This window comes from Nymphaea colorata, chromosome 3 (genome assembly GCF_008831285.2).
Source record: "Nymphaea colorata isolate Beijing-Zhang1983 chromosome 3, ASM883128v2, whole genome shotgun sequence".
In the NCBI taxonomy this organism is placed as follows: Eukaryota; Viridiplantae; Streptophyta; class Magnoliopsida; order Nymphaeales; family Nymphaeaceae; genus Nymphaea; species Nymphaea colorata.
Genome location: NC_045140.1, coordinates 15,388,678 through 15,404,041, shown reverse-complemented (window position 1 = coordinate 15,404,041; position 15,364 = coordinate 15,388,678). Strand labels below are relative to the sequence as shown.

The 15,364-nt window shown below is 40.7% G+C and overlaps 2 protein-coding genes across 4 annotated transcripts; both read left to right on the top strand.

Moving 5' to 3' along the window:
* The first annotated feature begins 1,344 nt into the window (after nucleotides 1-1,344).
* On the top strand, nucleotides 1,345-6,483 carry LOC116249533 (scarecrow-like protein 32). 3 transcript variants are annotated; one of them, XM_031622648.2, is made up of 4 exons: nucleotides 1,345-1,439; nucleotides 1,522-1,647; nucleotides 1,782-1,889; nucleotides 4,843-6,483. In XM_031622648.2, the coding sequence occupies exon 4, from the start codon at nucleotides 4,981-4,983 to the stop codon at nucleotides 6,211-6,213; it is 1,233 nt and encodes a 410-aa protein (XP_031478508.1). In that variant the 5' UTR covers nucleotides 1,345-1,439; nucleotides 1,522-1,647; nucleotides 1,782-1,889; nucleotides 4,843-4,980; the 3' UTR covers nucleotides 6,214-6,483. The 3 variants fall into 3 exon arrangements, with proteins under 3 accessions (XP_031478508.1, XP_031478510.1, XP_031478509.1); XM_031622650.2 differs by adding an exon at nucleotides 4,194-4,265 and having other exon boundaries at nucleotides 1,345-1,647; XM_031622649.2 differs by adding an exon at nucleotides 2,459-4,265 and having other exon boundaries at nucleotides 1,345-1,647.
* Nucleotides 6,484-12,003: 5,520 nt separating this feature from the next.
* Nucleotides 12,004-13,195, top strand: LOC116251179 (uncharacterized). The gene is made up of 2 exons (XM_031625292.2): nucleotides 12,004-12,101; nucleotides 12,203-13,195. The coding sequence occupies exon 2, from the start codon at nucleotides 12,295-12,297 to the stop codon at nucleotides 12,502-12,504; it is 210 nt and encodes a 69-aa protein (XP_031481152.1). The 5' UTR covers nucleotides 12,004-12,101; nucleotides 12,203-12,294; the 3' UTR covers nucleotides 12,505-13,195.
* Nucleotides 13,196-15,364: the final 2,169 nt, after the last annotated feature.

Sequence of the window (15,364 nt, the reverse complement as noted above, 5' to 3'; positions counted from 1 at the left end):
GATAAGTCTGATAGCACCACAAGTAAAGGACTAGAACATCAACGTCAATTATACGGTCGATGGTCGCCTTCCATGGACTCGGTATTTTTCTGGCCATGCTAAATTATTTCTTGATCTACATTTTTACGTTTTCAACAGCATCGCCGGAATACTATACAACCAAACTAACTGAAAATATGGGTTTGGTGAGTTCTTTCATTTGGAACAAGATAAACTACCCTTCCCCTCCCCCTCCCCAGAAGTCAAAGTTGTTTTTTAAAATAATTTAGACTATTGAAGACAATGGGTTTCTTTTAAGGAAACCCATTCATTTCCATTTTTATATTTTTTCTTCTTATTTGGAGGGCATTTTGGACTCTTAAAAAATTCAACGGATCTTCTATATATTTGCAACTTAACATCTACCAGTTGATTGCATTGGAACCAACAATATAAATGGTTTCCTTAAAAGTCTGGCACATGATTGTCCTGTAGTTACCTATTTTCCCATATATATAACACAAAGGGCCTGACCATTTCAACCTTTTATGTAATTGACCTCCTGACTAATTCCGAGGTGTTTGCTGACTTCTTGTAGAAAAATTACATCTGCTGAAGAATTGTAAAACAATGTGAATGTAGGCTTCTTTTTATTTTGCAAGCTACTGCTAGTTAGACCCCTCTACCCAATAGCGTTCACGAAACTCTTTGCGCAAGTGAACCTCCTCAAGAACACTTTGAACAAAAAACCGCATCTACAGAAAGGGCTCCGTATCTTCTCTGAATTTGGCAAAAAATGTTTTACATGCTTTGTAAGAACAAAGCATCTTCTTTCAACTTGGATATGCTTGCACGTGACAGAAGTATGAGTTTCAGAACAAAAGAAACATGAAGCGTGCAACCTAACGGCAGGAAGGGATATTGAGCGCTGTCCAAATTGGCTGTATGCATTCATTGGTGCAGTTAAAAAGTGGGAAGCCCATCCGATTCCGTTTCGTAAAGTTACCGGCGAAGTCCAAGAGACAAATCCTTTAAGAAATCCGTCGCTCTGGCACGCTTCCTCTTTTGGTCATAGCAGTCCAGTGAGATTGAAAGCTACGTGCTCCCTATGGCTGGAAATGAACTTCTCAACTTACCCTTGCTAACACAACCACGTCCTCATATAGTTAAAAAGATGGGGCGTACCAACCTGATTTTTTTTTTTGCGTTAAAGTTTAATAGTGCCCATCTCATTTCGGGATGTATATGTCTCATTTTTCTCTCCACCAACCAACCCAAATTAACTTCTAAGACATCCAGACTTTTCTTTTTCTTGAAAAATAAATACAACGAAATGTCGAAAGTTAAAAGGCTCGCATTGCAAAACCTTGAGCCGGAAATGACCACCTTCAAGAATAGTAAAGCGCTGAGGAGTGTTCTGGAAAGAGGGTTTCATTTTTCTCCTCAGAACAGAAAAAAAGGTAACCATTGCGGCCTTCAAGTTAGCATCTTCAGCCTTTTCGTCGACCACGCATGTATTTATAATTCCTCCATTCCATCTAGAGGTCCACGCTTTTGCATTTCCCGGCCCTTCCGTCATCCGGCGTTTGCCGCCCTCTCACCGAACGACGCGACATTATAGCAACTGCCATCCGCCAAGTTCGCCTGCTCAAGTAATATATCAGAGTGGTAAGCTTTCCTTCAACGCCAAGTTTTCTTCACTGCATTCATTTCACTGTTTCTCTGAAGTAGTAAGACTAAGAAATTCCTGCAAATTTTGTCACCTGTTGATCATATCGGTTCATTTTCGCTGTGATCTGCAGTTTGCAGTGAAGAAACGCATCCGTGATAATCTCAATGCAATTTATGCACTAGAGAAGGGGAGGGAGGGGGAGAGGGAAAGGTGCACGGCCATTGGTCCGCTGATGAATGTGAGCTTCCTTCTTTCTTTTTTCCAGTGATTCCCACATTTTCTGAGAATTGTCACTTTCGTTTGTCGCCCGATCCTCAATCATGCAGCTCCCATTTTCTTGCGGGTCTTTTCCGTACACGTTGTCTCTCCAACTCAACCAATCCCTTTAATGAATCAAACTGATGAGATGGTGAAGAGCAAAACAGATTTTGGACACTGTTTCTTAGGGGTAGGGGTAGGTGTCATATATAGCTCTTGCAAACGATTTTGGCACCGTTAACTAAACCATAGCGAACGTAATTCGTTCCCTGTTCTTGTCAATCGCAAACTATATGCTCGAATCTTATAGGTGTTAAGTTTCCGTTGATGAAAACCCAAGCAATTAGGCGTATGTCCCCGAAAGGGAAACCATATCTCGGATGTTTTATTGCTGCCCTGAAAAGTTTCAAGCTTTTCTGCTTCTCTGTGACTGTAAACGCTGTAAAGTGAAAGAAAGCGACAGTAAGACAATGAAGTATCTCCTAAAACATTATATTGCGAAAAAGAGGGTATGGAAATGAACTATCTATGCACCAATCTCCTTTGCAGGTAGGTATCAGTTGGTTTTCAATGACTGCGAAACCACTCTGATCAGTGGGAGTGCTGGTCCTAGTGGATCGACCGGTTGTACCCACGCTTGACTCCTCAATGGTCCAAACTCGAAAGCATAGTTTGCTTAAATTTTGTTTCCCCCATGCAAAAATGGCGGAAAAATCAATTGCTGCAGGAACACAATTGGCTGAATTAGCTTGTAACTAAAGGGTTGGCGCTAAGCCTGATGAAGCAAAGTTGCCCCGGACTCTTGCCACTGAAAGGTAAAGCCAAAACCAAAAATGCCAGAGAAGCTAAGAAGACTCCTTCCCCATAAGAAACCTCTGCTCTGCAGGCAGGCAGACTCATAATGCCATTTAGCCGCCCACTCGAGTTCCGTTTATGCAAACGTTGTTCAGTGTAATCTGCTGGCTGCTGAGCAGGTTGATGTCTATTATATATGTCTCTTCGTTTTATCGTTCTTGAGATGTTGTTTGTATGCATTAATAACTCAAAGCCAGTTTTGCGTAAACATTATTTTTTTAAATTAACGACGAAAATAATAGCTTTTTCTAAGGAACTATTTTTCCTGTTACGTTAAAATGGAAGACGTTAGATATGCTTTCGACGCAAAAATTACAAGCCTATATTCAATTTTATAAGTGGAACGTTGAAGATGACTGGATACATGCAGTGGTGGTGATGTGCATCACCGATATGCGTTGATCTTCAGTGTCCTTGGGACGAGACAGAAACCGACGTTTACAACAATATAGATAGGTTTCAGCTTGACTTTCCACGATCTCTTCAAATGCAGAGTTATTTATGGGATTTGATAACTAAGCTCAAATATGATCGGTACGTAGTTTCATTTTAGAGTTTGGTAAAAAAAAAAAAAAAAAAAATCTTACCAAATCCAAGAAATATACATCCAACTGTCATGGGCATCTGAAATGGATTACGTGTAGAAATTTAAAACCGGTTTTGCATTTTACACATTTCAGTACAAATCTGAGCAGAACTGATTAGAACCCATTAATTATTGTACCTGCTGGATACCGAATCCTGAGTTTCTTCTCTGTTCATTTCTGGTGTTATTCGTCATCTTCCTGGGCGGTGTGTCCGAATCCAAAAATGGAATGACCGATGGAGGGATAAAGAGTGGCGAGTACGATCTCCACGGCAGCATGTTATTAAATGACCGCGTGCTGGACGGTATGTCAGGGCTGGAAAGGATTAAACTGCTTCCTTCAAAGGGAAGGAGGGACAAAAAATGGTGAACAAGGGACTTTTTGTTTTCCTTTTTCTCCTTCTGATAAGATTTACCATTTTTCGTCCTGTTCTTTCCGTTTCCAATTCAGAGGGGCTTCCCGGCCGGTTAAATGTTGATAACCAAGCTTGCAACCCGCCTCCTGGGGCAGGACTGCAGAGAAACATCGGACTAAAAAATGCACCACAGGCGCTTACAGTATAAATATGTGCTACCTTCTTCACAGGTTTCTTTCCCCTTTTTCCTTTTCCCTGCAAAAGTCCGTCCACCAGCGGACGTGATGTTCTTTCTAAGCCCCGAACTTATGGGAGGCCGTCGGCCAACACAGAAAGCCGCTGCTTTACCTTTCTGCGCCTTCCGCTCTACTCCTGACTCGACTCCATGCTGCTGCCCTGCAAGACCCTCAACCGGTTTCCGTTAGCATATAGTTAGGGGTGAACACTTTTGATTCTTTTCTCCCAACACCCGTACAATCATGTGCAGGTGGTCGCATCAAACCACCAATGGCATCTGGTCCGTGACGCCGGTTAGATTGCACGGGACCTTTTATACCAGGTAAAAGTTAGTAAGTTTAGGGTGAAGTTGAATATATTATTTCATGTCAATAAAAAAGTAAATCATAAAAAGAGTTTAAAGATTTGATAAAAGTAAAATTTGTTAGTATATATATATATATATAATTAATATATTTTTCAAGTAGTAAAAAATATTTTTTTCTCATTCATAACATTATTTTATTATTTTATAAATATTTTATTACATCATAAACATTATCTTATTATTTATATTTAATATTATTTTATTATCTCATAAATATTTTTTTATTTTATAAACATTATCTAATATTTGTCATGTTTAACCATGCATTCGTCGTCCGTTCTCTTATATATAAAAAAATTTTCCCGAGAAAATCAATCCATCTCAAATGAGCTGTGAGATCCATTACTCCCGGACTCTTTATTTAGGTTGGGAGCCCGTTGTCTCTGTGCAGTCTGCGAAAACGCGTGCATGAAATGCCTCCAAGTGTCTCCTCATTTGCGCCCATAACGTCACTCTCACGAGATTTTGGACGCTTTCCTCTCTCTCACTGTGTTCTCTCTCTTGAATAATTGTCATGTGGAATTGAATGAAGGCCCCGGCCCCTCGTGGCGGGAGGAACTCGCAAGCAAAGCCCTGCAGTATGACATGCACCGCTAGGACGTGAGTTTGAGGCAGTCAATTTCCTTCGGGAGCTTCTGATCGAGTCCGTGGAAGAATATTGGGCGGCAGGATGCGGCATTCCGTCGAGTTTGACGACTTCGACGACGCGCCCGGCTCTCCGGCGAAAGGTCTGTGCCGAAGGATGGACGGCTATGGCGACTCCAAGTTCATGGAGAAGCTCCTCCTCCACTGCGCCTCAGCGCTGGAGACTGGCGACATCACCCTCTCCCAGCAGCTCATGTGGGTCCTCAACAACTATGCTGATTCTGAGGGTGACTGCAACCAGAGGCTCACCCACGCCTTCCTTAAGGCCCTGGTCGCCAGGGCAACCGGCAATCCCCTAATATCCGAGCAACAGCCACCCACTCTCTCCGTCATGGACCTGGCCTACTCCATCGACCTCACGCCTTGGTACAGATTCGGCTTCTGCGTCGCCAACTCCGCCGTGTACGAGGCCGTCAGGAACTACACGTCGGTCCATATCGTCGACTTCGGCGTGACTCACTGCATGCAGTACCCCACCCTCATCGACATCCTCTCCAAGAGGCCCCGAGGACCTCCACTGGTGAAGCTCACCGTGTCTGTCTCCACTGCCTTCATACCTCCCGTGCTGAACGCTTCGTATGATGAGCTCGGTCTCCGGCTCCTCAACTTCGCCAGGACCCGACACGTCCCCTTCGAGTTCCGTGTCATCACCGGAGTGGAGAACCTGCTCGTGCACCTGCGCGCATCCAGAATGCTCGGAGGGTTGAAATCGGAGGAGGCCCTCATCGTGAACTGCCAGATGATGCTGCATTACGTGCCAGAGGAGACAGTGCAGAAAACCGGATTTGGTCTCCGGGACGGGTTTCTCAGCGCCGTGAGGGAGCTGGAGCCCTCGCTTTTCATCCTGGTCGACGAGGACGCGGACCTGACGTCCACGGAGCTCGTGGACAGGATGAGGTCGGCGATGGAGTACTTCTGGATCCCGCTCGATGCCATCGAGACGGTGCTGCCCAAAGCCTGCTGGCAAAGGGATCGATACGAGTCGGACATTCGGTTCAAGATAGAGAACGTGGTGGCCTGCGAAGGGCTGCAGAGGGTGGAGCGGCTGGAGACCAGGAGCAGGTGGTCGGAGAGGATGAGGAAGGCGCTCTTCCGCAGCTTTCCGGCGAGCGACGACATGTTTGCCCGTGCTAAGAGCGTGCTGGCAGACCACGCAGCCGGGTGGGGAGTGAAAAGGGAGGACGACGGCCTTACCCTCACGTGGAAGGGCCACAACGCAGTGTTTGCCACCATCTGGGTGCCTTCACCTTGTTACTGATGAAACGAACAAATATTTTACTCCTTGGCGTTTCGCGTTCTTGTTTTCAGAACATTCGTGTCTGTAACTGTGATTGAAATTCATTGCATTTGTTTGGAACTAGTAAAAGCATTAATAGCAAGCGGCCAGAATGGTGTTCATTGTCTCTTCTGTAAAAAGGGGTGCCTGCAATTCCAAATGCGGTGGGGCAAAGGGGCGGAAAGCAAAATCTTGTACCGGATTGATTTATCGAATATTCTTTCTGGTCACCTGAAGCAAAAAGGAACGATAGAAAAGTCTGAAGTACAATAATAAACAGCACCAATGACTCAGTAATGGCTACAGTACACAGCTTTTTGTACACAATATCTTTGACCTACTTTTAAGTTACTGTGGTGGATATGAACTTATGCACAATCAGAGTGAAGAGGCATTAAGCGGAGGCTTCAAACACAAACACCAGCACATCCGATAGATATTGTGAGGCAAACATCGGACCGGGCATTAAGTTGGTCTGTCCGTTCATCCATTGTTCCTTTTGTCTTGGAGGCGAGTAAGGACAGATTGCTGAGACCACGTGCATCATGCTTCGTGTTCCGTCTCCGCTAACCGCCAAGGCTGTGTACAACGCACCTCCTTTTCTTACCAAGTAACCAGCCAGCCCTTGTTATAAGGCATCAATGCTGGGCCCCACTGCAGTGTGTAGAAGCGAAATGGAGTTTTGGTCGCCCGCCCCAGCTGGTGCACTAAACAAAATATACAAAGCGAAAACGAGAGGGGTTTCAGGCATTTCACAAATTTTTTTTTTTAAATGTATTTTTTGGATTTTTGACATTTTTTATGATACCCTTTTTATTTTAGTAAAAGGCTTTCTTCTTACTTGATTTACAATTTTTTTCATAAAAATGTATTTCTTATATTTTTTTAGTTTTTTCATGTGGTAGATATAACCTCTTTTGAACTTTTTCATCCCCAGGAAAAAGAAGATGTACTTTATTTACGTGCAAAACTTAGATAGAACTCCACTCCACGAATTAATACCTATCCACTACATTGTTCCCGACGTTCTTAATTTCTTTATGTGGAGAAAGAAGCTCCCCGCAAATTGGCAGTTCCAACTGCGACATTGATTGTTTCCACTACTCATAGCCATATCGATGCAAATTCAAGCTGGGTAGAAAACGTCAAAAAATGGAGGAAAGAAAAAAGAGAGAGAGACATGCTTGATTGAGCTGTCCACCAGCAAAAAGAAGGATTTGTGCTAATTTTTGCGTGGCAAACAAAAGAGACACGTCACGTTAAGAAACACATAAAACACTCGAAGCAAAATAAAGTTTCACCTGGGATGACAGGTCAACAACGAAATGAAGCTGGTCTAGACCAAGTTCTCTTGTGTTGGTGAACGACATGGGCAGTCCACACAAATTGTTAAAATATTTCTGAAAATAATATTACATTTTAAAGATATTTTGCAATGTTGAAGGCGCATTTTGAGAACTTTTTGAAAGGATTTTTGTTAGAGAATTAATGGTAGTTGGGATTAGGCAAACCCTACCTGTTCAAGATACACAGCAGAAATTAACTACATCAACGTCAGCGTATAGTTGCATTCTGATTGTCTCGAGGTCGGTCCAAAGCCTTCTTTTATGCATATATATATAACATTTATGTAGTTAATTTCAAGTCACATGTTCATAATCAAATTAATTGAATTAATCTTCATTAATAAATGTGTTTAAGATGATTGAGAATAAATAACATCAACATAAAATTTACTTAGACAACACCAATTTATAGGTTCACAATAATCAATCAAATTCATCTTCATTAAAGATTGTGTTTAAGACAATCATTAATAATTAACATCAATATGACATTTATGTAGGCCATTTAATTTCTTTGAATTTATTCTTTTGGTTTGGAGAAAATATTTTTTCTAGTAACAAAGTATACCCTTTCGGAATATGATCCCAATTAGTCCTCTCTCTCTCTCTCTCTCTCTCTCTCTCTCTATTATTATACATGAATACCATAATTTTGCTATCCCGTCTCTAATACCAAAGTTTGAAACCTACACTTGACATAACCAACTTAGAAATCTTCCATTATCCATCCGTGGGAAGGAGCACCCACTCAAAGTGTTGCCCTCTTATACCAATATGACTATCCAATTTCCACAGGCGGGATAAATAGGAAAACACTTCTCAGCGTCAAGATGGAGCAAAATTAACTGGTCGATCGGTTCATATTCCACGCCATTTCACCGATATTCATTCATATGCGACCAATTTGTTGAACGCAATTCCTTTTCCCTCGACCTTTGCTTCGATCATTGAGGGAGTTCAACTGAGACTAGCCAGGCAGATCCTGCATGTATGTCACAGAATCAAACTACCAACTACAAAACTTTAAGAGGAGAAAAGGCATGGTAATTAAGAACTTATTTTCTGTTGCATACGGAGAAACGTCAGTGCCAAACATTCATAGCAGCAACGTCAAAACCATACAAATCCATATAGAGATGTCAATGGTTGAGCAAGAATGTGATATTCAATTTGAATTTGAATTCAAATGGTACTTGAAATCTGCAACAAAATTCACGTCCAGATTGGAGTCGAATGCAGATTTAATTAGTATAAATAGTAGTATTTTACTTACTGTGTCCAATAAATGTATTATTTTGACACACATTGGAATCTAATTGCAATTAACTAACTAAGCAACATCCGAAAGGCCGAATTTGTAGTAGTTATATCTCAATCGAGTACATCTGATATTCCTAATACCTATAATATCTGATCCAAGTCCAATTCTGTTACGTAACAACAGCCAGCTTTAGCTTGCACAACCAGATTTAAATGCTTGTGAGAATAACATTCTTCTTATTTCAGTGGGGCTGAAGGTATGTACGGTTCACTCTTGGGCCTTGATTAGAGTTCATTTTGATTAAGAAAATGATGAGATTTATGTACTTAACAGTTGATTAAATTTAACTCATGTAGTAGACTGAAAATTAAAAGAGGGTTGTATATCTTGTACGGGCTGATATTTAAGGGGATCTTATGAGGAGGGATTGATTACTTAATTTGATAGGTTATACTATATTTTTGCATCAAAAAGAAGGCTTTCGTACACACAGTTAGTCTTTTTTTGAGAGTGTATGTTAATTAAGATTTTAGTTATATAAAAGAGTGAATTTGGCAAGACATGGTATCATAGTTACAGGATTCTTAATTGGTGAGGCTGGTGGCCATTTAGGGTGAATGGGTTAAGCCCACTAATTGAGGTCATTGACTAACCATGTTAATTATCATTAGGTTTGTGAAACCGCACCCAAGGACGTGCCCTAAGAGCATACCGAATAGAATTTTTTTTTTCGCCGGTGAGCAAATTTTGTGTGGATAATCTATTTGATAGCTTCTTTAATGTATGTTGAATTGCATACTTCTTGAGCATACTTTTGTGTAAATGAATTATATGACATTTGAATGATGGATTTGATTGCTTTGGTGATTTGAGATGCTCTAGCAGCATTCTTATGTAGCAGGTATGCGGATATATGTATATCTCCTACACAAGGAAAATGACAATATTTATTTGTACAGCAGTTTTCTTGACATGTTGTTTTACCTTTGCATTAAGAATTGATATGCTCCATGTTGAATCAGATGTTGTGTTGAGTGGCTATAACAAAATGTGTACAAATGAAGAGGGTTCAATCTGAATTGGGAGCAGAAGATAAGCTATGTCTACTTTTGTTTGAAGTGTTCATTGTTACTTGAACAGGGAAGATCATCTAACGAGTAACATGTGTCTAACACATACAATCAAACTAGAAATGACTGTCAAGAAAGAAAGATTAAGATTTGAAGTTGTTCCTTGTTGAATGAGTATATATTTAAGTGAACATATGATATACGGATTAGATTTTATGTGAATTAGTAATTAAAATTCTCAACTAAGTCCCTATCAAGGCTGGCCGCGAGGACTGCCTAAGGGCTGTGACCATTATAACTAGGTTCCTTGTTGATTTCCTTTCGATTGATTGGATCGTCAAGGTAGTATGCTCACTGAACTTATGTATTTTTCTTTTTCAGCTAAGCTAAATAGAGCTTTCAGGGTAGGCGGCTAAACATCAGTTTATATCAAGCTTCTGAGTTTCCAACGTAATATGTAAAAAAATAGTTTCGTCTGTACTTGATTATGCACTGCATTGCATGTAGAATGTAGCCATTACATTTAAATTTTCAGCCCATATTCCATTTTTGAATTGAAGTTTTGCTTATATGTTTCAATATCTGGAACTAAATAACGGGTATGAGAATGCTGGGTATTAGTATCAGGCACCTTTCCTGGTGGAACTTTTGCCCCACCTTCCATATACCTCCATTTGTTAAATTTTCTAAAACGTTTGTTTCTAGTACTTTATTTCCGTGTTTGTTTATGCATAGAGATAAAATTCTATCTATTTGAAGGCAACCATTGAGATTGTAACTGCTTATAGGTAGGGAAAAAATGATAGCAATAACAATTATGTAAATTCGTCATATGTAAAAAAAATATAAATAATATTCTAACTGCCACATCATATACAAATGGATCTGCCCAAAGCATCAAAAAATATAGACATGCAGCAATCTAGCAATTGCTTTAGAACGATAAAGAGAACCAGCAAATAACTGTAGCACTTCGATGAAATCATCAAGGCAACTCCTGCCCTTGATGAGCATATTATTAATATGCTCATAACATCGACACAATTCCCACAATTAATTGTTTTTCTAGTCGGCCTTTGACATTATTCACGTTTTCCATCTGTATTTGGTGAAGATGTTCTTTGTTAAGGTTTGGACTCAAATCGTTCCATCATTCACTTGTCGATCTCATACAGGGGAAGAAGAAACTATACGAAAACCAAGATTGTTCATTAATGGAAGGACAATTTTATTATTGTGAACTTTCTTTCAAATAGATATTATTCCAGGCTGAGATTCGATTTACTTAGCCATCTTGCGTCCAGCCTGCATTCCAAGAAGCCGAAATTAATCAAAGTAATGCTGGGCTGTTGGTGGTGATTCACGACGTTGGGCAAACTAATGTGGAATAGAATAGGGAGAATGAGTGCCCTAACGGGTAAAAATTATACCCATTATTAAAGTTTCACTTAAACAGCGCACCTAAACTTTCATCTTCTATTTGTTTAGGTGGAACTTTAATGGTGGTATTAAAGTTTCCGATCTGCCCAACAACTCCTGTAACATTAGTTTCATGTTTGGTTGTTGTTGGTACTGTTGCTGAAACTTAAATTTTAGTTCCACCACTATACTGGAGTACCCGCACTTCAAGCGGTCTTGCTCGTAAATTTTGAACTAGGCAAACTCATGTGAGAGAGAAGAGAAAACGAGAATGGAGAGAACACCTGTTATTTATGCTGGGCTATAGACATCATTAAAGTAGCCCACGAAGCACTCGCAACCTTGAATACGTGCAACTTTGTTTGCCGGATTAATTTCATCCACTTGTGTAGGAGGAACTTTAATGCTTGTATTAAAGTTCCGGATCTTCCGGGTTCTTGTGTTGAAATTTGAATTTTAGTTCCACCTTTCCAATAGAGTACCAGCAATTCAAAAGAGTTTGATCGTTAAACTTTGGATTCAATGAGATAATTACAGCTTTCTCCTCATTCTCTAGAAAACGGGGTGACAACAATCGTTGTTGGGGGGCAGAAACCTTTCGCTTTCAACTTGATGCAATGTTTCTCCATTTGAAAACAGAAACATCCCCACATTCTTGCCTCTTCTAGAAACCTTTTCAAGGGAGGGAAGGCGAATAACCTAGAAGAAACCGGAGCTGGTACGCGTTTTTTGAGAAAAGGAAAGGACGCGGTTTCTTCGTGAAATAGAAAAAAGGTGGGGGTCCAAATTTCCTGTTCAATCCCATAAATTCCCATCCGACTCTTATCCCGGTTTTTGATCTGTGCTACTTTTTTCTTTCCGGCTTGCTGCTTTAGAATCGGGTTCTTGTGGTCGCCTTCTCTTCTATCACCTGCTTGCAGAGAACGCGTGGGAGAGGCAGAAAGAGGAAGACATAGTTGGGCATACCATGTGTTTGGTCTTCACGTGCGATCAGGAGGACAGGGTCCTGGCGACGCAGATGGCCCCTGGAAATTGCCCTTATTGTGGCGGTCTGGTGAGCTGCGCAGACGTGGAGAGCGAGTGGAGGTTTTGCTTCCTGCCCTTCTACTCCAAGACACGCAGGAAGTACTACTGCACCTTCTGCCGGAGAAAGCTCGTCCTACACCCTTCTACATGACCTTCCATGTCTGCGAAGGACGTATGGAGCCCGAGGGTGGTAAGGTCAGGGGCGGTTTCTCCGTCTTTCTGGCTCTGTATCTGTGAATGGAAGAAAAGGTAATACGCCCTTTTTCTTTTTCGTTTCAACATTACCACATACATGTAGAGGTTTTGAATGTAGAACAAAGTCGACTGAGGGAGCCGAGTACACCTTTTTCCTGTTAAATTAACTGGCCTATATGTACATGTACGGGTTTTTGTATTATATTTAAGTTCCTCCGAATCTTCAAGCACACGCACTCTTTCTCACTGCTTCTCATCCTGGCCTTGTGGTGTCACCTGATGATGATGGTGTGATGGAAGGTCCAGAACTGGTAGAGCTATTGAGTACAAAGAAGAGCAATGAGGTATTACAATATCTTTCACTCGCCCTCTCTCTTTTATGATCGATCCATCTGTATAATCTCAAAGGATAAGATTTAGGTCTACGACCAAGGTATTAAGCGGTCTTTATGCTTTGTAACCTCTCCAGAAAATTCGGCATCCCCTTCGACCGACCTGTCTCCGACATACGGAAACCTAAATTTGATCAATGCGAAATATTAATCTGTGCAGGTATAAAGATGGTCTGTATTATAAAAATAATGCGAAATAACTTGGTGATGGGTAATCACTTTCACGGCATAGTGGAGCCAAAAAAAATTTTTTTGGTAAGTCATTCATTTAATATCTTTAATTTCTTTAAAGCGTTTATATATATATAACAATCAAATATATCAAAATATTATTATATATATTAAACTAATTTTTTGAAGTTAGGCTTCACGGTAGCACATCGCCAAAAAAACGTGCAAATATCAGGCTTCACAGGGAGAGGTTCGCCCAACTGCATCGAAGCCTGTTTGCTCTTGCTGCTCCTAGAATTACCCAGAGCTTTTTGGCATTGCATAGCTAAGCCTTTAATCTTCAGTATTGTTTGAACATGCTGGTTAAGTTCTGAGACCGGCTATAGATGGCGGCCGCATACCTCAAGCATTTAACCATGACGCAGTCGCGCAGGCAGATGAGAAGCGGGCTTCAGTAGCCCACCAAGCCGCAACATTCACGGCGGAATTCAATCAGTCCTCAATGAATCTCTTGCGTCCAACCTCGAATCCTTCTGTCAGTCGTGCCAAAATTACATGACAAGTGATAGCTTCAAGAAATGGTCAACTTCCCCCATCCAATTATCTTTATTTGCTTTTCTGATTTGATCGCGCAGGGGAGCCGCAATTGGGTTGAGAGATGTAGAAGGTTAAAAGCCACCTATTGTCCCTTCTAATCTCCAGGAGCCGGCAACCATCCGAATCAACAGTTGATTAACTTTCAGGCGACAAATGTGTGCAACTAAAAAAGTTACCTACTTCACCGAACAAATTGGACAAGGAAAAACATTCCTGCCACAGCCTACAAAATGCAAACTCAACATCAGCTATTTCAGAAATTAATGAAGATGATCATCCTACCCTTCCAACGGACATATCAGGTGAATAACAGTAGTACCCTAGGTAATGATAATTACCATCATGCAAAATCAAAGCCCCATAAAAGTACTCTACTTAGAAATCTAGATTCAAACCAACCAAGCATATGCTATGCTTGATATTCCTTTGTATCGCCCACCCTATAAATCCTGCCACTTTCAACAGTGAAACAAATCAATAGTGTCATTGGCACTGGTTAGACAAATATGAAACAACAACAACCTGAAGAAAGAATATCCCAAAACCTTTTAGCTTAGAACATAGATAATAATAAGCACAAAAATGGATGAACAGGCTCGGTTAAACCAGATAGCACGCTCACATTCCCAACCTTCAATGTTCATAACAGTTCTCTCTTATTTGAGGAACTAAGAAACTTCAACACAACAGAAAGAATCTCATTCGCTGTAGAGAATCAAACAAACGAAATCCCTGCTACTAGTTATAAAAAGCAATAATGATTCAAAAACCAATAGGGAATTCATGATAGAAGGGAAATTTTAATTCGTCCTCCTAACCATCTTGTCTTCGCGGTGACGAGAATCACCTCCCTGCGCGTAATGATTTCTCTTCTTCTTCAGGCCACCAGATGAAGCATGGAGCTTGAATGGCCACATAAAGTTGTTTGCTTCCATGAAATGGGGACCCAAGGTGCATAATAATATCATGACTAAGATCTTAGATGCATATTATCCCAAACTTGCCCAAGGCCTGCATTAAATAAACAAGAGACAAGTTTGAGATAGAGTTCTACCAGTAAGATTATGAAAAGAAAAGGCAGAACGGACAGACCTGCTCTATAATGGCATTGTTTGTCAATGACTCAATGCAATTCGTTGATTATTCAATTCTCCGTATCCTCTCTGTTAAATCAGGTCCCTCACGCTCAAATTAGGATAGCTGCAAAATGTAGAATATGCAAGGTCTATGAAAAATAAAAACATCACATATTTTTAAACTGCCAATAGAGATAGAGAGAGGCGTACCCATAGGTCACATAAGGCTCAACCTTGTGCGACATATTCATTGTAACCTTGTTCACCTCGAGGGAAACATCATTGAGTGTCTGCATGAAAAATATAGTGTCATACTGCACCCATATATAACAAAAAATCATCTGAGTGGCGCAGATGCAACAACTGCAAAACCTATCTAGTCGTGGGATGCCTAGCATTAATACTGTACAGAAAGTGCAGAGAACATAGATACGAAATGTCACCACCTAAGTTTTTGACACCAACTTTTTTCCTTTTTTTTTTTATAGATAACGCAAGCAATATTCAGTCTTACTCCAAGCAAACTTGAGTAATGACTAAAATGTAAACAAATCAAACACCAATACTGTTTTAAGAGACA